Raw genomic sequence first — 22358 nt, 5'->3', positions numbered from 1 at the left:
TCTCTCCCCTTGTTCACCTTCCTCCTGGTCCTCCCACTCTACTGTTCCAACACAGCATTTATTGCAGATGGGATTAGGAAGTCAAAGTGGCCAAAAAACTTTTTGCCTGTTTTATTTTTCAACTGCACCGATTCCCTATAATGCACGGCCACACAGACAGATTTTAGCAGTAGGATGCAGTGAATTGTGCAAGGCTGGGAAAACAAGCCACACAAATGGCTGTGATTAAACAGTGTCACAACATGTGAACACACAGCCTGAGGGAAGCCGCTGCTGTTTTATGCAGTCACAGGGCCTAACGGTCTGCCACCTCCACCCCAACAGCATTCCTCACCACATCAGCACAACTGATTTCCCTTAAGTCATCCAACTGATGAATACAGTGACCCTAAAAGGAGGCTGGAGTTCAGTTCAGCTGTGGGTGGCAGCGGAAGGGACAGGTTTCTTTGACCTCTCTCACTTCTGCCTCCTCATGGTTGGCTAATTCACACTAAGACAGGACAAAAAATAAATACCAAAATAAAAAGGAAATTGAATATATACCTTTAACTTCTTTTGTGGGGTCAAACACAGATACTCCAGAATGAGGACCTGGGACCAAAGAATGAACAGCACTGCAGCATCTCACCCCTACGTCACTTCCAACTGATCCTACAACAGTTGCCCAGAGTTGCCCAATTTCCTATCCTCAACAGCCAGCTCCCCATTTCCTCATGAACAGATGAAGCTGACCACTTGGCCAATCAGTCAAGTAGTGACATGAGACCAATTTGGATCAGGTACTCAGGGTGACCTTAGCCACTTCTTGCTGAGAGTACATCGCATATGAAATTGTACACTCTAATACTGATGAATTGCATCATTTCTTTGGCTTAGCCAGGGGGAACTGTCCCTGTGCCCCTCATTCCTCCTTTCCAGCTGCCCCTTCAATGCAGCTCTTGAGTCAGCTGTGACGTGGACCAAGGAATTTACCTAAATGGAAAACACATGAACAAAAGAGTTTATTTTTAGTATGGGTCCTCTTCTCAGTCTAGCTCATTAGATGGGTACACTCGTATTGGCACAAAGAAAGGGGGAAAAAAAGGAGGACACAGCAAAGCTGCCAGTGACTGCTTACACCAAACACAGCTGCTAGAGAAATGTCTCACGACTAATGCCGAGAGGAGAGCTACAAATGCAGTTTGCTGCTTCAGTATTAGACACGATGCAAAGACTACACATCCAACAGTCTGTATACTTACTCCAGTCACACCATAGTGTGTCTAGTAAAGAAATTAATAGTTCCCTTTAAGGAGAAACAAACATTTAGTATAAAAAATCATGCAGTGTCAACCATTCATGTGCACTCTTCAAAATAATACAACTTATCCCTCAACCTGTTTTCACACCAAATCTAAAAGAAAACAAGGAATACCAGGAACATACAATTAAGACAACTGTAATTCGAGATTAATTGACTGATGCAAGTGATTCCAACTCCTTTCACAAATCTCTGTATTTTTATTAACGTTCATTAAGTTTGGGAGTCTTCTGGGATTTTTTCCTTTAGTTTCTTTTCCATTTCCTCACTAAGATCAGTTACGGGCTCTTAAATCAATCTATACGAAGCATATCTGTAGACAAAGACCCTAGAGAGGATTATGTGGTCTCCTTATCCTTTTGTGGCTGCTATTATATACAAACCCACAAACTTTCCCAACATCTTGGCAGAACGTGGTAAAATGCTGAGCTGAAAGGAAACGGAACTGGACAACAGTACAGAGTTCCCACACTCTTGGCTTTTATTCATCAAAAACCATCACCTCTACACAGTTCACAGAATTGCAGCAGGAACAGCAACTCAATTAAATATACACTGAATGACCAAACACGCAGAGTTCTACTCTCCAGAAATATTTATAATCCACTAAAGAATGAAACCTTAGAAACTGAAATATCCAACCTTCAAATATGCGATCCAGCCGTTGCCGCTTCACTTTGTGTTTGTCCATCAGAGACATAAGAGGGGAAGCTCAGAGAACGTCTCCACACAGTTTGATGATGGACTTCAAGTCAGCCACAAGTCAGAAACGTCTTCTGTCTCTTGTAAACTTTCTTTTTGCACCTGTGAATAGAAACACAGATTTCTTAAGGATAGTATTTTTCCACCCCTTTCCAAAAATAGTGACTTATATATATATAAAATACAAGAAAGCATAGGAAGCTCCTAAACACACTTGATAACCTGGGATTTCACAATAAGCTTTCCCATAGGAATGCACTGTTCTTTTGCATCATAGCACAGCAATCAAGAAAAGTGCTCTTCCCATGCTTAACTTCAAAGATCTTGATGTTAAAATAAATTAGAGTTTGATACTGGGAAGTTTGAGGTGGCAATTCAAGGAGCATATAACTGAAGATCTGCATCCCAGTGACAACATGGACTGCCAACATCTATATCAAGCAAATGGCATTTAAAACAGCTTCATGCATGACTAGGCAAGCTCTTTGGCAGCACACACAACTAAGCACTTTTCAGATCTTGTGTAGCTGGGCAAGACAGCAGAAGGGCAGCACAGTGCACAGCCTGCGGGAAGGGGGTGGGGAGAGGAGAAATTCTCATCAAAATGGTAGACTGTAAATAAAACACACAGGAGCAAGTGAATGAAAGCTACATAGATTCTTGAAAAAGCATAATAAGAGCACTGCATCTGTCCCCCTGCTAAGGATTTCAATAGGCTCGGAGAACCAAACTCGTATTACGAGCATGGTGCGTATAAACATGAGCCAAATAATCAATTTCCCTGTTCCCTTTTATTCCTGTCCAAGAGCTTTCAACATCAGTGGTGGCCTTGCAAGTGACTGAGCTTAGAAATCTGCTTGTTTCTTTCTACATGCTAAATTTTTCTCAAAACAAACATATGCACATTTCATCAACATCTTAAGAAGACTCATGCTCTCGAGGTGAAGTGATAAAAAAAATATTTTGAATATCAAGTACTGCACATTTGCATTAAAATAGCTATCTTCTTTCAACTCGCTGCTTTTGGATTTTTAAACAAAGCTCCTCTCTGTGTTTATTTTCATTTAAAAAAACGAGGTAGTGTGCAATATTCATCACGCTTTTATCACTTTATTCAACCTCGTCCTCCCCTCCACTCTCCCTCCACCTCTTCCTTTATGCTCAAATTCAAGACTGTTCTAATGTTCTGCACAATGTCTGATTACAGCTGAACATAATCATCATGACAGAAGAAACCGATGAAGGATGCTGAAGCCAATTTTCTCTTAAATAAAACACTGCCATTTAATACATTTTCTGTTATAATTCCCCACATTGATTACTCCCACAAAACACAACATTCTTCAATATTGAACGTGGCTTCAAGATTATACAAGCATTACACCAAATCTGAGACACAGATAAATGTTTTTTAAAACTAGCCGTGGCCTTTCCTTCAGCCAAACTCATGTCAATCCTAAAGTAGCATTTAATGTATTTGCCTATTACCTCTGTTTTATAACCTACCTCCTCCACTAGACACAAAAGAAGAAAAAAAACCAACAGAGGATAAGAAACAGAAACCAGAATACACTGAATGTTTCCAATGCTAATCTTGGTTTAAATTTTTATAACTAATTTCATTTCCTGTATTGTAGGAACATATATGCCTTCTGTCTTCCTCGTGCTCAGATTTGTTTATTCAGTCAGAGAAAGATTTTTCCACTGTAGTCATTCTATGTACGAAGTTGGCTGACAGCTGTAAAAAACAGCCCATCTGTAACTACTGACCTACGGCTGGAAGTGTCACCAGATGTTTTCTATCCATCTCCAGTAGCTTCAAAGCGTACAGTATAAATCAAGTAGCTTTGTTTAAAACACTGCTTGCTTTTATCCATAGCAAGATGGTGTAAATTTAAAGAAAATACGTGCGAGCAAAAATTAAATTAACATATTAACATGGTGCTAAATGTAACCCTCATATAATTTTATTATATTTCATGTTCTTATCCAAAGAGAAGATGATGATATGGGAAGCATTTCCCAGCAAAACAAAAGCATTATAATTAGGAGAGTGTTAGCTACTGCAATTACTAAACCACAACATGAATAATTGTATTTGAGAAATTCACTAAAAATACAAACCCGTTGCCTAATGAATTAAAACTCAGAACAAAAAACACCAAGCAGCATTTAAGAGCACACTTCTGTAGCTCAATATTTTAACTAAATGAGAATCCAAATGAACTAAGGATGTATATTGATATATATTGTCTAACTGTACGTCGAGTGTTAGCTACAAAGCCATCTGAAACATCAGCGTACAGAACCTTTTTGTGCAGCACAATTTTGAGATTAAAGTTATGTCACTGAAGAGAATATTAGAGCTTTTCTTTCAATTAAACAGACGATCCTCATCTTTGAAGATATTTTTAAGAGAATATGCCTCTGGCAATTACAGCCTGGAGCATTTAGCTCTATCTCAAGAACAGATGAGCTTTACTCTTTGAGACATCACAATAAAAGCAAAGGAAAATCTCCAACATTTTTATAGCAGAGCAAGCAAATCCTACAAGCTGAAATGGGAATGTCAAGTAAGCAAAGCAACACTGACTTAAGGCAACATCGGTGATAGAGCAAAGGACAAATACAAAGCTGTGAGTGAGAAGATTTGAAGACAGGTCATTCAAAACCCAGGAGGTCTCTGCAGTGAGATGGCGAGAAGGAAGAAAATTAAGAAAATATTTCATTTTTAAAGCAAACCAGTAGGTTTTTTACACACATACTGGTAGGCTGAGATCAAAGAATCATAGAACATCCTGAGTTGGGAGGGACCTGTAAGGATTATCAAGTCTCACTCCTGGGATGAGTTCCAATTTACTGAAGACCTCTCATCAAACACCAGAGAGGTTGCAGTGTAAGACAGTTTCCTTGGCTTCCCTTTCATGGAAGACTTACAGGTGAAACAGATCGTCTCTATACTTAATTTAACCAGCCAGTGGAAACCTACAACAAAGTGATCTGCATCACAAATAACCTGTAAGGAGCCCTCTTAGAAAAAGACTGTGTGTGTAAAGTTTCTCTTTCTACTATCAATTTTGAATGCATAAAATGAGCTACTGCAAGAGAAATGGGAAGTTCATTTTCAACATTCCACTGCAGTCAGTTTCTGATGACTTCATAAATTAAATAAGTTTCCAAGACAACTCAAGCAGACTAATGCTTTGCTTCTCCTTCTCACCCATCCAAATCAATAAGAGCTCTATTTTCCATGACACCTAAAAGCCTTCAAATAGCCATTGCACACAGTCTGGAACTAAGTAAATAACGAACATTATTTGTGTGGCAACAGTTTTCTGTTGTTTTCTTTGGTTGGTGGCTTTTTTGTTGTTGTTGTTCGTTTTTGTTTTAATGATTATTTTATTTATTTGACTTTCTCTTGAATGGCTGTTTTTACTGTCTGACCAGTGAAACGACCAGAAGGACTGGCAGAACTCACACAGGCTTCATGGCAGGACGCTGGCTATTCCAAGCAGTAGAAAGATTTCTGCACCACATCTTGTCCTCCCGTTTGCACACATAAAAACAAAGCTCCAAATCTGTACAGATTTAAACTACAAGTTATAGAGTCCTGACATCCATTTTACACACTTACCTCGCCACAAAGCATGAAGCAGTAAGTCTTCCTGCAAGCCCACAAAGAAGTACTAATCACCCTACAACCATTTTGTGCTTAAATTAATTATTGATGACCCTTAGAAATTGAGCTTCATGCATGACTAGGCAAGTTTCAGGTTTTCCTTTCTGGGCAGAAAGGGGACAGTAGATGAAATATACTGAAGACAACGTGAGGATGCTTTTAATGAGAAATGGAAGTCCATCTATATTGTCAAACATTTCTCTATTCCTGAACAGTGCCTCTTGCATTTGGCAGATGAGAGGATTGTCCCAGTTTATAAACAGCAGAAAGGAAAAGGACACGGAAAAACTCTAAGTCAGAGGAATTAGTTTAATGTTCCAATAAACAGCAAAGATGCATTTGCTTACTAAAGGCATCAGTTTTCTGAGGCTGTGGAAGGAGATAAGGGTTCTGAGAGAGGGAAAATTAAGCTGATGGTGCATGAAGCATTCTGCTTTTTTAACAAAGCTCTACAATTCATCGCTCAACATTTGTGGTCTCAGTAACGTAAGTATTGGCTGTGCGTAGTGGAACTTTTGGATGTGAGGATGCTGCTTCAGAATGAAAGCTAGGTGATACTCAGGTCTCACTGAAGTTCTGTAGAGTATTACACCTACCCATGGAACTTAACTTTAATACTGAACTCAATTTCTTTTTCTTTCTGAAATTCAGAAGTATTACTCAACAATACCTATCACTAGGTAGGTAAAAACATCAAATTAAGCAAAAAACAAAAACAAAAACCCAACAACATCTAGAGAAACCTCAAATAGGAGGTAAAGAAGAAAAAAGAGGCCATGCACATCTCTTCAAAATGTGGCAATGACTGCCGCATCATCACTGGATATCCTGCAGGACAGCTGGCCCTGCTGCTGTACTCCTAAGGAGATGCCATGACTTCCACTGTAATCTACTGCAGGATCAAACCATCACAGCACTTACACTGTGCTGAAAACTACTCTTAAAAAGGTCTAAGCTACATTTAAAAAATAAGCATGACACAATGAACACAACAAGAAGATTCACTACCAGAAGAGAAAGTATTAAATCAGATTTCCTGTACAAAAATGGAAGTTACTCCATTTACTCACACAAAAATGGGTATTTTTGTGTCAGACAATTTATCTTGCCATTAAGTGTGGCTAAGGCACTTTGCCTTACCATTAGATGTCAGTACAATCTAAGAGAAACCATACAGAGTGCTTTAAGATCAACAAAATTGTCACAAGAGGGAGAAGGTCACTGAAGGAGATGCCAAGAAATGTTGGACACTACTGAGAAAAGGCTGAAAATCTCAAACATCGTAATGCTGCTCTCAGCTGGCTTTATCTAAAAGATGCAGAACTGGAAGTGCCAGCACAGGCTGTAAGCGTGGTCAGAGGCACAGGGCAGCTTGCTTAAAGGAGAAGAGGAAATGCACTGGTTGAAGAAAAGCTTGAATGAGGTATATATATGCGATATGCACCATGCTTCAATCCAATGCCTAAGGAGCACTGAAATCAGAACAAACGTGATAGTTTCCTCAAATTTCTAGCTGTAGTCACTGTTGGAGACAGAAATGACGACCTGTGGTCCCTTGTGATACATGGGCACACCTTATGTTCCTGAAATAAAGCTGAAATGAGTTAATATGATTATGGCTAAAAGATACTAACTGAATCAAACTGTCAACATGGAAAATCAAGATGACTGAAAGATTGCCAGTAGCACAGACCCATTGTAGTACATAGTGGCTGCCTCATCCCTGGAGGTGCTCAGGCCAGGTTGGATGGCCCCTGGGCAGCCTGAGCTGATGGGTGGCAACCCTATCCACAGCAGGGGGTTGGAACTAGATGATCATTATCATCCTTTCCAATGCAAGCCAATTGGTGATATGTCTCCTTGGCACATAGTAAATGGTTCCAAAGGTGAGTGATGATTATATCTAGTTGCTTTTGCTTAATTGTCAGTTCATCCATGTGTTCTAGCCATTGCTCTCCTACACATGTGCCTGGAGGCTACAAGAACCCCTCATGCTCTGCACAGGTGCCAGTACTTCAGCTTCTTTCTGCAGCAGAGATCCAGCTCCTTGGCATTCTCCCAGAACGTACTAAATCACAGATCACATCAGATGTTGGCCTCCTTAAACTCAACAGCAAATCACCAGAGTACTGTCTGTGGGTTCAGAGCAAGGCACCACCTTGCCAGAGTGGTTCCACCAGCGCCCAGGGCAGGAGAGCCCTCACCTCAGGTATATCCCAGCCCTAAGATGAAAGGACTTGGCACTACGAGGTTTGGGTCAGCAGTTTACTCATCCCTAGTGCAAACAAAGCTACTTTTCCTCAGACAGAGTTCTCCACCCTGTGAGAATGGCTCACTCTTCTCTATTTGACCTAAAACTAGAAAAGACAATTTCACAGACTGCAGCTTATTAAAGCAAACATGACTGTTCTGCAGCACTTCTGCCTCTCTTAAAAAATTATTATTTCATCAGCAGTTTTAAATAGACTCAGTGAACTTTTTTTTCCTGTTGAAAAAAAGGTTTTAAGTAAGAGCACACCTAGTTAGCACACCATTAAAAACAAAGCTTACAGTTTTTTAGCCTGTTATTCACTATTTTTATTGTTGTTCATAAGTAATCCTTTTTTCACTATTCTGTTTTTCATCAAATTACTTTAAGTCTTTAAATAAAATGTCTTCCAAGATACAGAATAATATTTAGTAATCAGAGGCTAAAATTATGGCATAAGATGATAAAATGGCCTTGTTGAAAAAGAATATGGTGAAAACAGTAGTTTACTGTCACAACAGGAGGTTGTGATAGTAATTCCATCATTAGAAGCTTTTTATGAGTTATTTATCTTCACCATAAGTTTTTTTCCCTAAGCTGTTTTTCCCCTTAGTAGCATCCCCTCTCAATTATGCATCTGTCAACAAGCCAAAAATTACTCACTACTGACAGTGTATTACTGCAGATGTGTGTGACTACAGACAGATGGGAAGCATCACTGCTAGCTCAGATTTCTGGGTCGTGAATAAAACTTTCTCTCAGACACTCAAACATGCATTAGAGAATGATTAGCGACTACCTGGCTGAGACACCCATGTTCCCAGTAAAATCCCAAAGATGCTATGCTTCCCACCTGACACAACTTCTTAAAGCCTCATATAAGGTGCTCAGCACAAGCACCTTCAGAAAGAATGGTGTTCTCATAAGCTCCCACCTCATTCAAACAGACTAAAGGGAAATTAACCATCTGAGACCAATGTGGACTTCCTCAAATCATGTATCCAGTTCTTAATGTACCCAGCTCCTGGCTTTGCCTCTTTCACACGGACCTGGGCTGTGCAGCTAACCTGTGCACTCATTTCACCCCTTGCTGGCTGTGTAAAGCAACATGCAGATGCACATCCCGCGCACACAGATACTGTGATACAAACTGTTTTACAAAGTACTTCAAAACTCCCAGATGAAAACCATTAAAAAATGTCAAATAAGTGGGTTGTTAGATCAGTGTTAAAGTAATCACTTCTATATTTTTTGAAGTCTGAAATGAAAGAAAATTACATTGAAAGAAGATCAATCTCTACTCAATTTCTCCGCACAGGCTGAAGAGCTGAAAGACTCCCTCCCTTTTGTAGAGAGGGATGAAAGAGCTGGACAGGAACCGTGTAAATGAGCTAAATAAAACCACAGTGATTGTGAAAGACAGCAGTGGGGAAGCTGAAGGGCCACTACAGAAAATAACTCGAAACATTACATTTCCGTGATTGGAATGAGAAACTCAAAATTATTAAACATATTCAATGTTTTAATGCACCTGAGAAAGCATAACAGGACATGAAGAATTAGTCCCAGCTCATGGCAATAAAAAGGCTAATGCCTCCGTTAATGAATTCTATGGGAAGGGAAACAATTACTGTTGCACTTCATGGATCTCCATTGCTAGAAAGGATTGGAACCAGCAGGGACAAAAGATTACTTTTAACCTTTTATTGATTTACTGAGCCTTCATTTTTTCCCTCTAAAACAGACATAATCCCACATCACAACAGCAGGCACACGGATTGCGTGCATATCCCACACGTGATGCCAACACAGATCACCTGGTAGAAGCAGCTCACAGACATCCAAAGCCCCGTGGTTTACAGATTAAAACCAGTGATTTAAACAACACATCTGTTCAGTGGAAAAGTATGGAAAGAAAAAAAGATTTTGCAAGAGGGTAAGACAACAGTCCAAAGGACGTTAAGGATAGGAAGTCAGCTAAGGCCAGGTCCATTTATAAGAAAAACTGTGGGACCTCTTTTATATTTTTCCCTCTGCCAAAAAGGTTGGAATGCTCAGTTTGGGCACCGATATCCAGGTGTGCATGTGCCTCTAAAAAAGCATGCTCGCCATGGGGAAAGACAATTTTTAAGATACTTTTCATTCCATTTGAACAACAAAATGTTTGAGGAATATTTAAAAGCTACTACTACACCTCAGATCTTCACAATTGCTTCTCACATCTAGCAATAATTTGAGTGAAATTATTGTATTTTTACTCACTAAATACAATTCATGCACAGGACAGGCTGCATTTTTAGTTTACTCACATAACTGGCCTGAGGCAATAGCATCCCATCAATACTATCAAAACAGCAGCCCCTGTTATCCCCTTTGGAAACGTCACTTTGCAAAGTGTTTCATACAAAGACGTAACATCTTGCATTATCAAAATGCACACTTCTATAGCACTACGTTAGATACAGATGACATCCTTCATGCAAAGCATTTTTCAGACAGATGAGTATAAATCCATCTTGTAATACTTTGTGTTAATTATAGTACACATTATAAGCTTAAAGAATGGAGAGTTAACTGGATAACCAAGTAGCTACTGTAGGTGTAACATTTTTATTTGATTACTAGAAGAAAAAAAGAAAACTTTGCTAAAAATTTAAGATTTGCTAAAAATACTCATAACCATATGACAGCTGATCACAGCCAGAAGAAAAGCTGCCTACATGAACTATTGCTTGGTTAGGTTTCCTGGTAAAGCTACATCAGTAGCATAAATGCTTTTTGGCTCTGTTTGTTTGTTTTTAAACACTGTTTATAAGGGTACATAATTCACATCTTTGTTTCTTTCTTTTGAATTAGCCCAAATATTGGACCATCACCTCCTCACAGTTTAATAGGGAAGCACTGGTCAGCACCTAAAAATAATTAAATGGCAACTATCAAGTGCATTTACTCTGCATCTCTCACAGGTTGGCCATAAGAAAATACTGAATTGAGAAAGTTCTACAGGATCGTTAATACCACTTAGCAGCAGCTCTCTACATTGCCTCAATGCTTCTGGTACCTGGAGAATTACACACCTGCTATATCAACCCGTGGTGTCAAAAAACACCCCTTCCCTAATTGAGTAGGGACAATTAAATTATGAACCAGCAAACAATGCTTTTCAAGTTCAACGCTATGTGCTGGAAAAGTGTCTTTCTCCTCACTAAGCAATGACAAACTTAGTGATAAGGCAAAACAAAATAAGGGAGTAAGTGACAGCTTCCATTTTACTCTTTTTGATTTATGTTATGCCACATGGACAAACTTTGCATCTTACCCTACATTCCTACAAGAAATCACATCCACATTTTGTAGATCAAAATCAGTTTGTGATTGACAAAGGTATTGCTGTAAATCACAGCTACAGGAAAACTCTCAGCACTCTCAGCATTGGCAAAATAACCAAGACCTACTAAACTCTACAAAAGTAACTAGAAATATCATCATCAGATTACATCCCAGCATAGCTTTCTCATCATCAAGAAACGGCTGCCTGGCCTAAAAGGCTCCCTGCAGTCAGAACTTCCACACTCAGCTAGAGAAATTCTTTAACTAGTAATTCTTTTCCATACATTTTGGTGTCAATCTGCATCTCAAGACATGACATTTCATTAAGGAATTTCCAGCTAGCTACACTCCCATCTCAATCATTAACAAAGAGTATTTTCACACCTTGCTAAATTTCATAAGCAATCTCCTATTGCAATTACAGGAATTGCTTATGTAGAAGATTAATGCTAGTGGCTATGACCTGGTATCCTTTAAGCAATTAAGTCAGGGGAAACAAAAAATGAGAAGTACAATTAGATAGCCTCATGCATCTGAGACTGACAGACAATTGTATGCCATACTAATATATTGTAACCAAAGCTAGCATACACTACTAATTTTCCTGATTAATTACATTTTGTCTATGTTCAACATTTATGCTCATCTGCTCTCTCTTTTATTCATCATTGGAAAGGAGGAGGTGAACACCAGAGTCAGGAGAGGCTACTTCACTACGAAAATCTCTTAACTCTTCCCTCTTCCTTCCCAGGGAAACAGAGGAGGTACAGGTTTTTAATTCTCCTCTTCTGATCACACACAGTTGCAAAGCAGTCTCCCTAAAGAAATAAGACCTTAAAAATTTAGGAACTGTGTTATTTAACTGTGCATTCAAAAGTCACATTCAAGAGCTGTCAAATACCACAGAGCAGCAACTTCCTTGGGCTCTGAGATGGACTTCAATATGAAACTGCTTTATTTTTGCTGCAAAACAATTCTGGTAACTGCAGAAGGGGACAAACAGATTAAATTTCTGTGTGCTTTGTTAGGAAGATGCTAATGTCAGAAGGCTTCCTCACGCTCACATCAGGGTCCAAGATTCCTACATTATGCATTCCAAAACCTGGCACAGAAAATTAGTCGAAACAAGTTACTGTATTTCATTCCAAAAAGGCTTTAGTGCAACTACATCTGTCACTACCTCAGTGTATTTCTGTAACAACTGCTATAACTACAAACTTCCACAATCTATCCACTCTCCTTTCTGGCAATTTTTAGTTTATCATTTGAACATGTATGTTCCTTTCTATCTTGCTTCGGAAGATCAAGCAAGAAGAGCACCTGGCAGCTGGTCTGGAAAGGGATAAGACCATTATGATGTTCAATGGAAATTCATTTCAATCCTACTATAGTAGAAAATAAAATTTCCAGCCCCCCTCCAGACCAACTCTTCTTGATTAATTAGAATGCTCCTGCCGCTGAAGGAGAGGCATCACCCAGAAGTTTCAGAAGTGTCTTGAGTTCAGAACATTTTATATCTTGAGGACAAAGCTGAAACCCTAAATTCTCTCCTGTACTAAGTAGAGTGTTGAGCAAAGATGTAAAGAGACTGAAAACTAGACACAGGCAAAATAATTAGCATTTCTCAAGAAGTGTGCTCAGAAACTCTGGATTAAACCCCAGGTGTGAGAAAAGAGAAGTAACACTGCCTTTAGTTCAAACATCATCAAACGCCTGAAACGGTTATCAGGCAGATGATTATAGCTGAAATAAAAATTGTAGGACTCTTTGTAGCAGAGATCCAGTGGCATGCTCTGCCACTGCACACTGGATATTCTGCTTCAAGAAAACCTCGAAGCACTTCAGAGTCTGATTCTTGTCAGAGAAGCTGGACGTGCATCGCCTTGAGGATGCGATGAGACCATCTGTCAGCAGGCCAGTAGTACCCTGTAGTTCTTCCCAAGGCACATTCTGCCATTATGCCAACTTTTTTAAAAGGTCTAGCAAGAAAAGAGCAAGATAAATTAGATGAATTCCCCATTGATTTTTGGTGTACTATGAGCTGCTCCTCCAGTAATGTGAAGTAAATGATAGATGGCTGGGATCAGGAAAAAGGGTAACAGAGGAAAAATAGAGTTCTAAAGCATTGCATCCAGGAGAAAAAAATAGCAGATTTCTTCCAGGAAAGCCTCAGCATGCTATTTTTGATTACCTGCAGTCTAACTTGTTGATCTTCTGTGGGCCAGATACTCCAAAAACACCTTTTACAAGTGGTGCTCTGACAGTCGAAGTCTGACCTGCAGGGATCACTGTGTGAAACGCTGCTCTGGGAATCTAATTCCATTACTTTCACAACAGGGAAAACCTACCATCCCACATTTATTTTCATTATTTCAGGCCCAACATAGTCCTTAAGTCAATCACCACCTGTTATCTTTATCTGCTTTCTTTTATTCTTAAGATTACTATGATACGTAACTTGAAAAATATTCAAATTGCTTTCTAAAGAAAGAATAAATTAATGCCTCTTTTTAATTAAGAGATTAATGACAGTGATTCAAACTTCAGACAGTAAGAAAAAACAACTGGAAAAAAAAAGTGATTTCTGGTTTATTTTATTGGTTTCAGAATCTTGCTTTTATCAGGCTTCCAACCACTTGGCTGAAGGCAGCACTGTGATCCTGCATAAGAGGCCCAGCCAGCAACAAAGCTATTAATTCAGTCTTTTTTATTGACTTCCAAAGTGTATGTGTACGTATGCATCAACAGTCAGATTTCTCAGAGGGATGCCTTTTAGGAATGATTGCTGGCTCAAGAACGTTTGAGGTGATGCTGAAAATTCTTTCAATTTGCAAGTTTTTTATTACAGCGTTTAATAAAACGCCACCAGAAGTCAAACTCAGTAAGAGGAGACGCGAAAGCTGAGATATGGTGACTATGTAGTACTGATCCCTTGGCTCTATACTACTGAGAACTGACTCAGAAAATAGACATGAGGAACTGCTCTGGACTTAAAATCAATGAAAACACACTGGGGGAAAAAAATGAAGCTGGTGACCAAACAACACCTTTTTCCTTCACTTACAGCCATGTATCTATAACCTCCCCAAGCACCTATGTTTATATGATCACCTTGTCCCTGTGACTTTTTCTAAACAGTATGTAGAAACCTATTTACCTTCCCAAGGGTAGAAAATAAAAAGCTGGAAGAGAAAATGTTTGGAGCTGAAATATTCATCTCAGCACAGAGAATGCAGGACTGTATTGCTGGCCCCACAAGGTACCATGCCCTGCAATTCCTCTTCCACGTCCTGCCAGCAAATAGCAACTCCAGCTTCTCTTTGCCCCTTCGAATAACAATTCCCTCAGCTCCTGGAGCTGGGCTTCCCCATGTTGCTGTCCTCTCTTCTCCAATTACAGCTTCCTCCCCAAGGTGATTTCTGAACTCTTCGCAGGCTTTTGCTTACTGCTCCTTGCTTCTCAGCTTTTAGCTATGAGAACAAAGCTCCAAAGCCCAGCAGACTGCCTGTGGGAACAACTCAGCCCTCTAAGGAAAGCAAGCAGGTCAACACCTCTACTTGTATTACAAGTGGTAAGAACTGAGTGAAACTCTGGCTCCTCATTCACATAAGGGAGCTTGTCTGGATGTGAATCAGAACCGTCACCAACTGCCTCTTCTGCACTTAGCACCCCCACAAAATAAACATTCATGTGTCCTCAGCAAAAAGAGGAGATCGTTAACCCCAGTGTTTCTTCTGAAACTCACGCTAGAAGATGCTAGCCATTACACTTGCACTAAGAAATAAGCTTTCTCCTCTCCAGTCCGTACAGTAATTAACTGTGATGCTTGACAGAAAGAAGGAAACATATATCTTACCACTTCAAGCAGGGAAGAACAGCTACAACACCTTTACAGAGATCTCTCCATTGTCTGTCCCCAACTTCTAAGGACCATCACTTGGACCAAACTAGCTGGAGCCACTCATAAATACCTCTGAGGTCAACAGACACCAGATAAGAAGAGAATCATTAGGGGCACCTACAGCTCAAGGAGGTTATGACAACTTTGCTAAAGCGCATCTGGTACAGTCAGAACTGCAGCAATGCAAAGAGATCTCTTCACTCAAAAAAGAACTTTAAAACATAAAACCATCAGAGTAGAGGCTGAGTCTTCAGAGCTGTTCACAGATGCATTCTGCTTTTACCTGCTAACAGGAAGAAGAAATGAAACAAATCTGTCAGTACATCCCACAGCGTCAAGAGCAGCAAAATCAGCCAAACTTGAATGCTCTTTCCATCTCCTAAATGGAGAGGCACGATACATTTTTAAAGGTATTTTATACAGAAACATTGGGCGGATTGCTTCACCCGATTTTCTCATCTGCTTATTTACTGCAGTTAAGAAGTCAGTAACAAAGCATCCGTAACTGAAAGCAACAGGAAGGAAGCTCACGATTACATTCAGCTACTTTTTGGTTTCCAACTGAAAGCTGATGAGCACCTGGGTTTGCCTCCACCGAAGAAATACTGACCTCTTCTGACATTTCTTAGTCAACTTAGTTTGCAAAAAAATTGAACGCTATTTTATCATTTCTATGCAACTTAATAAAAGTTTCATGAAGTAACACATCTCTCAGCTCTGACATTACTAGGCTTGTTTTATGATCCACTTGTCAGTGGATAACAACTGCCATTTTCCATTCAGACAAGTTCATCTGTATTTCTATCAACTACTATTTCTTCTTTGAACGAGACAACAATAGTATAAAATAAACCTTTGTTTTTAAAGCCCACTTAAAAACAAGCAGACAAGCCTCAAGCAGATGTCTACAACATGACTGCAGGATTTTCATATATACAAGGAATCAACAGCACAGTATGTTTTATGGGCTGGTTATAAACACAATGATCTGGATGATTTATTATTCATAAAGGAATTTATAACTGAGCAAACCTATTTCAACTAAACAGTTATGAGACCTGTATGCTGCACTGTTTCCTATTAGCAACAGGCAAGCAAATGTTAACCTAGCTTTGCCTGCTCTTATTATTTCTCCAGAAGTAGTTCAAAAACGGCCCACAAAAGATAAAGACCCTGCAGCAACCTTCTCCTGAATAGTTTCAGTATAATTGAGGAACAGATCTCCCTATGCATAATTAGATTTGAAAATGTGAACGTATTTTACTTGAATCAATAAAATCAGGAGCTTGACACTCCAAGACAAATATATCTGCAATTGTATTACAGTTCAAAAACAATTTTTCAAAGCACAGTTTTTCATTTAAGTCTTAAAATAGACCAAAAGTACAACATGCACTTTTCTTTTATCTGACAACACTGTGTATCTGGACTGAGATTCTTAGCTTCTCTGTGTTAAGATCTTGATGAAAATTATCTCCATGAAGGGAGTCAAATGTTCAGTTTTGAGTGATCTGATTTCTACAACAGATGGCCTAAAATATTAGTGATTCAGTTGTTGCTGGCATTCGGTCAGTTCTTCTCTCGTTAATAAAAGATCTTTATTTTGAACTATTATTTCCCTGTAAAATACTCATCAGAAAAAAAAAAAGTAGGAAATGCATGGCTAAAGATTTTATAAAGCTTGTCCATTTGTGCAAGAATTTCTCTTCTAGATTATCAATGCAATTCCAGGTTGAAAACAAAAAATCTCTTCTACCAAATGTTTTAATAAGATCTAGATCTTGACTTTTGTCAATACTGGCAGCATGCAAGTACTGGAATGCTCAATGACATCCATTTTATAACTGTGTACGGCATATTTAAAGCTCAGATCACACGGAGAATTTTAGGTGTTGGAAGGGACCTCTGGAGATCATTTAGTTCAGCTCCTAGACCTAGGTCTTTCTTCCAGAGAAGTTCTACATGTTTGGAAAGAAAATGAGTGACGTTACAGCTGCTACAGCTTTGCAGACGGGAGGTCCACCATCAGTCTTTCCCCAGAACAAACAGGAGGTCCTCAGACAAAGTCAGCTTTGCAATACAAATGATATGTTAACTTCTCTCTCCTTCAGATAGGGCAAATCTCCTTGCACACCAGTGGTGGATCTCCATCTCTCCTCTGTTGCAGTCTCCTCTGACTTCAATGCCACCTCAGGTTGCTGCAAGCTGTCCAAAGCAGCTTTCAGCCACCAGGGAAAGTTAACTGTCATATCACAGCATTTACATGGGCTACACAGAAACATCTTATTGCACCGCAGCAAACCGAGGACGTACATCTGAAAAGATGAAATTAAATACAACAACTCATTAAATCCAAGATGAGCTTGATGCTTTGAAATCTATTTGCAAGTACTTCTATGGGCTGGCAATTGCATTATTATTTATGAACTCTAAACAAATCAGACTTTCTTAAATTAAAAATAAGTGCTGTAACTAAAACTTGCAATTTCCATTAGAAAGTGCCAAGGTAAACTATATGAGTTTCAATAGGGCCAACTGTCAAGTCAGGCAACCCTACAGGCTTAGGGAGGAGTAGCTTGAGAGCTGCCTGAAGGAAAGGGACATTGCTGTGCTGATGAACAGTTGGCTGAATATGAGCCAGCAGCGTGCCCAAGTAGCCAAGAAGACCAATGGCATCCTGGCCTGGACCAGGAATGGTATGGTGAGCAGAAACAGGGAAGTGATCCCCACCCTGTTGTACTTGGCACTGGTGAGGCCCCACCTCAAGTACTGTGTTCAGTTTTGGACACTTCAGTACAGAAAGGACATTGAGGGGCTGAAGCAGGCCCAAAGATGGGCAACAAGGCTTGTGAAGGGCTTGGAGAATATGCCCTATGAGGAGCAACTGAAGGAACTGGAGCTGTTTAGTTTGGGGAAGAGGACGCTCAGGGGAGACCTTATTGCTCTCTTCAAATACCTGAAAGGTGACTGCAGTGAGAGTGGGGTTGGTCTCTTCTCCCTTGTAAGAGGACAAGGGGAAATAGCCTTAAGTTGTCCCAGGGGAGGTTTAGGTTGGATATCAGGAAAAACTTCTTTACAGAAAGGGTTGTTAAGCACTGGAATAGGCTCCCCAGGGAGGTGGTTGAGTCACCATCCCTGAACACGTTTAAAATGGATGTGCTGCTCACATGGGTCGTTAGGGCAGTATGCTTTGGCTGCAGTTGGACTTGATGAACTTGAAGATCTTTTCCAACCTGAGCAATTCTATGATTCTAGATCTACACATTCCTTGAATAAAGTGCAATTAGGTAGTGATCAACCTTGATTATATATCTTTACCTGTAAGATACAGTTACTTTAGATTTTCTTGAATAGAAGTTGTTCAAATGGGTGCAAATCTTTCAAGTATTACTACGGAACAATAAGTTTCACAGTGGTGAGATAATACCACCAAAATACTATGGCGCATTTAGTTGCTTTCAAAAACTAGGGCTCTGTGACCTCTGGAAGGGAAACATGGCAAACTGAGACTTTTACAGGCTCAACGTAAGGGTATTTCACTTCATTTAGAAGTTAGGCTTCTCGGCAGTTTAAATGAAGTATTTTTATCAGTAAGCAGGGCAATCAACTCTGAAAAATGCCTTCCCTTAAAGTAAATTCATCTTGACACATTTCATTCCGATTTTTGTGTACAGGGAGTTACGTAACGCTGTAACACACACTGTGTGCAGTTCTGGGAGTTGTGCTGGTCAGATCGGTGACGGAGCAGCTGGCTCCATCTTCACTTCTATTTTGGCATCAGGCCGCCATTTGCATCGCGCTCATTTTGCCACACTGCCTTAAGCTGGAGGGGCAAACAGCTGAAACCCAACGAGTTCAGAAAGAAGCAAAGCACTGGCCATCACTCTCAAGGTCACCCACTCACTTCTTTCTATTGCTTATTACAAGAACAAAATTCGCCAACATAGACGTAAACAACAGAAAATTAACCATCGATTAAAAATCCCGAAGCCCTGAAAAGGAAGAGGATGCCCATAGATCCGGTGAGCAGATTTGGATCACGGGAGTCAGGATACTTTCTACTGCGTATCCTAATGACTAGAATATCTGTGGCATAAATTATAATAGTGAGTCTATAAAGGTTGAATTTATACTGACATCTTGGATATTATTACAGTAAATGACAGATTAATGGACAAAGGCAAAAGATCCCAAAAGTCATTCTAGATATTTAATTACTAGGAAGTAACTAATAATCATATTAATTAGCACAGTTAAAAATCCCATAGAGCAGTAAATGATTTCAAAGGAAATTTTGGCTATAACAATGACAAGTTAAGTAATAACTTACACTGATGCCAGAAGAGAATAAATGATACAATGATCCCCATTGAGAGTTTTATTTTACTGAGATCAATATCTGACCCCTATTATATGCTAAAAGCCATGCCTAAAACCAATTATAAGAACTATTGTTGGGTGTCTTGATTACAATGAAACTTCCTCCTGGATTGTCATTCAATCAAAATGAAATAGATAAAATGAAAATAAATACACCTTTTCAGCCCCTTGTGGCAACAATAACTACTGATATTTTAGCATTTCATTAAAAAATTAAAGGTAAGCCTTCAGTAGTCAACCTGCTGGGTGAGCCAAGAAAAAAGCCAAACTGTTTTACAGCAACATTTCTTTCCATATGTAACATAATAATGGCTAAGTGAATATCAGAACCAGTAAATAAAAATTAAAGAAGATGCTGTGAACTTCAAGTTTGATATCATCAAAAGTATACTTTAAAAATTAATCCTTTCAAACTTACCTTTTATCAAAAGAAATCCAGCTGTATGAAACAGAAGTGATTATAGTGAAAGAAAACTTTTCAACAAATCGTTTTTACCCATTCTCCACTTGTATACATTTCTAATAATAATACTCCTTGTACTAGAGCTTCACAGAAACATAAGTTATTATCTGAATATAATGGAAGAAGTAATTACCTCTTAAAAGTAGAAAAAAAGAATGTCCACCTGCCAAATTTCATCATGTTTAGATAGTATATTATTTTATGGAATTATATTTGCCAATAAAATTGAGTAATATTTACATAATAAAGCTAACATACACACTAAAAAGTTAATATTTAATAGGGCTATAAAATATTTCTACTCCAATCTTGAACACAGCCTTTGTACAGGTCACATCATATTTGTGCAGACATCTTGCTGGGGGATGACAGCAGGCACTGATAAGGGTAACAATCTCATCAATCAAACTTCATTTAAAAAAAATATTAAGTTGAACTGTCAAAGTATGACCCAAACAATATAACTTTTAACTAAAAATTAAGATGTAATGAACATGAAGAGATTCAGCTAACTTACCTTGCCACATGTTTGGCATGGTGTGAGAGCAGGCTACAGATATTTATTAGATTAAGAGGTTAACAACTGACAAGTAAAGTAGGCTGGTTATATATATAAGCACACAGAGTATAAATCCCCACTTGTCTTCATCATGAATTGCTTGGTGGGTTTATGCAATAAGCACTTATAAGCAAACTTATTGAAATCTACAGGCATTCAAATTGTGATACTGTTCTGTGTTGATTCACACCTACTACTCAGACACACGACAGAAAACAAAATATTTCTTAACAAAAGCTACAAACTTACACGGCTCCCTTTCAAGCCAATGTTCAATTTTTCCTACTCACAGTATTGCTTCCCTCCTCTGAGCAATTCCCTTAAAAGCTTCATTTTTCAACCAAGACTGTTTTCAGGAACAGAAATATAGCTCCCAGGAATGATTTAAGGAACAAATGCTAATCTCTTTAGTACTAGGCAGTGTAGTTATAAACTAAGGAATTAACTTGTAAATATATCTGAACAACCATTATGGAAATATGTGAACAACTGAGGTACTGCACTGCTTAATAGGCAGGCTTAAATAATGAATACAAGATTAGTAGGGAAGTTCTCCAGTCCCTACTGCAAAACTGATATTAAAAACAAAGGCAAGACAGTAATGAATTCCAGCAAATTGCCTTTCCTTCAGTAACGTCACTAATGGCTTTTAAGTTTCTAAATGCTGAAACAACTGGAATTCAGAATGCATACGAAACATAACTGCGTGTAAAAATTCTACAACGTTAATAGAAACACGCAGCAATGAATCTTGACAGTTCTTACTCTGATGCTACTACGTGGTAATGAAATTTGAAAAATAGGACCATGAAATAGATAGGTTGAAGATCAATTGCTCAGAAGTTTCTACAGCTAAAAGCGGAGGACAAAGGATTAGCGAGAAGGATGAGAAATGTAGACCATCTGTATCCCAGCAAGTATTAGCTCGTGCCCAACACTTGGCTTTCCATCGAAACAGAGCCCTTAAAAAAACCTTTTTTGTTTAAAGTTGTAGAGACTGGCTGTTCTTGCTGCCTTTGGAAATTACTTATATAAACTTCTTATATAAAAACACACTGGAGAAGACTTAGCAAAATATTCATTTACTTTTATTATAAAAAAAAAGATTCTAGCTAAAGGCAACTTTTAACATTGGGAAGCTGAAAATAGCAAGAGCAGAGAAGCAGGATAAACATAGCTGGTTCAGAAAATTCTCAGGAAGAAACTAGCAATAGGGAAAAATGTAAAGAATTGCAGGGAATACTGAAAGTTGGTTATTAATGAATAGTGCCATTTAAAGCACAGAGGGCTTTTTTTTTACTCTGAAAATGTTTGCTTATGAAAAGAGCTGTATAATGGGTTTGAATATATCATACCTGCCCCTCACTCTGAAAGTTACATTAGAACAAACAATTCGCAATTCCAAAATAACTTGGAGCACCAGTAACACGGTTACAATGAGTTCAGCATTCACTGAATCCATCTCCTCCAACCTTTATACTAAAGGAGTAAAACAAAATTCACACCAAGGTTCCGTGTTCTAAGAACAGCAATAAAGACACTGTAAGGATTCTAAGTGCATATATCTGAAAATAGAGATGTCCTTTGATTCCTAACCAGCAATCTACCCCTCTTTATAGTTAGCTTTAATCCTCAAAAACACAATGATGTACAAGAAATGTACATGAAAGCACTTCTCATGGTTTTCAAGAGCCAATAAATTTGACAGTCACTGTAAATATCTGAAATAGTTGTGTTACAATCCTTAACATCAGAAACTACACCTAAGAGAATGAGAAAGCAAGGCTGTGCCAGAC

At 38.8% G+C, this 22358-nt stretch overlaps 1 protein-coding gene across 3 annotated transcripts in view; it reads right to left on the bottom strand.

Moving 5' to 3' along the window:
• The window catches only part of CTBP1 (C-terminal binding protein 1), a 211463-nt gene that overhangs the window by 157948 nt on the left and 31157 nt on the right, over positions 1 to 22358 (bottom strand). For all 3 annotated transcript variants that reach the window (XM_065735898.1, XM_065735900.1, XM_065735899.1), the window contains exon 2: positions 1943 to 2104. In XM_065735898.1, coding sequence (XP_065591970.1) covers positions 1943 to 2000 — 58 coding nt within the window. In that variant the 5' untranslated portion in view covers positions 2001 to 2104. The remainder of the gene's footprint in view (positions 1 to 1942; positions 2105 to 22358) is intronic.

The sequence above is a fragment of the Cyrtonyx montezumae genome, unplaced genomic scaffold (assembly GCF_038088225.1).
Source record: "Cyrtonyx montezumae isolate F1298 unplaced genomic scaffold, pur_monq_1.0 scaffold_2, whole genome shotgun sequence".
NCBI lineage: Eukaryota > Metazoa > Chordata > Aves > Galliformes > Odontophoridae > Cyrtonyx > Cyrtonyx montezumae.
The sequence above is the reverse complement of the archived record's forward strand: the minus strand, read 5'-3'. Positions and strand labels throughout refer to the sequence as shown.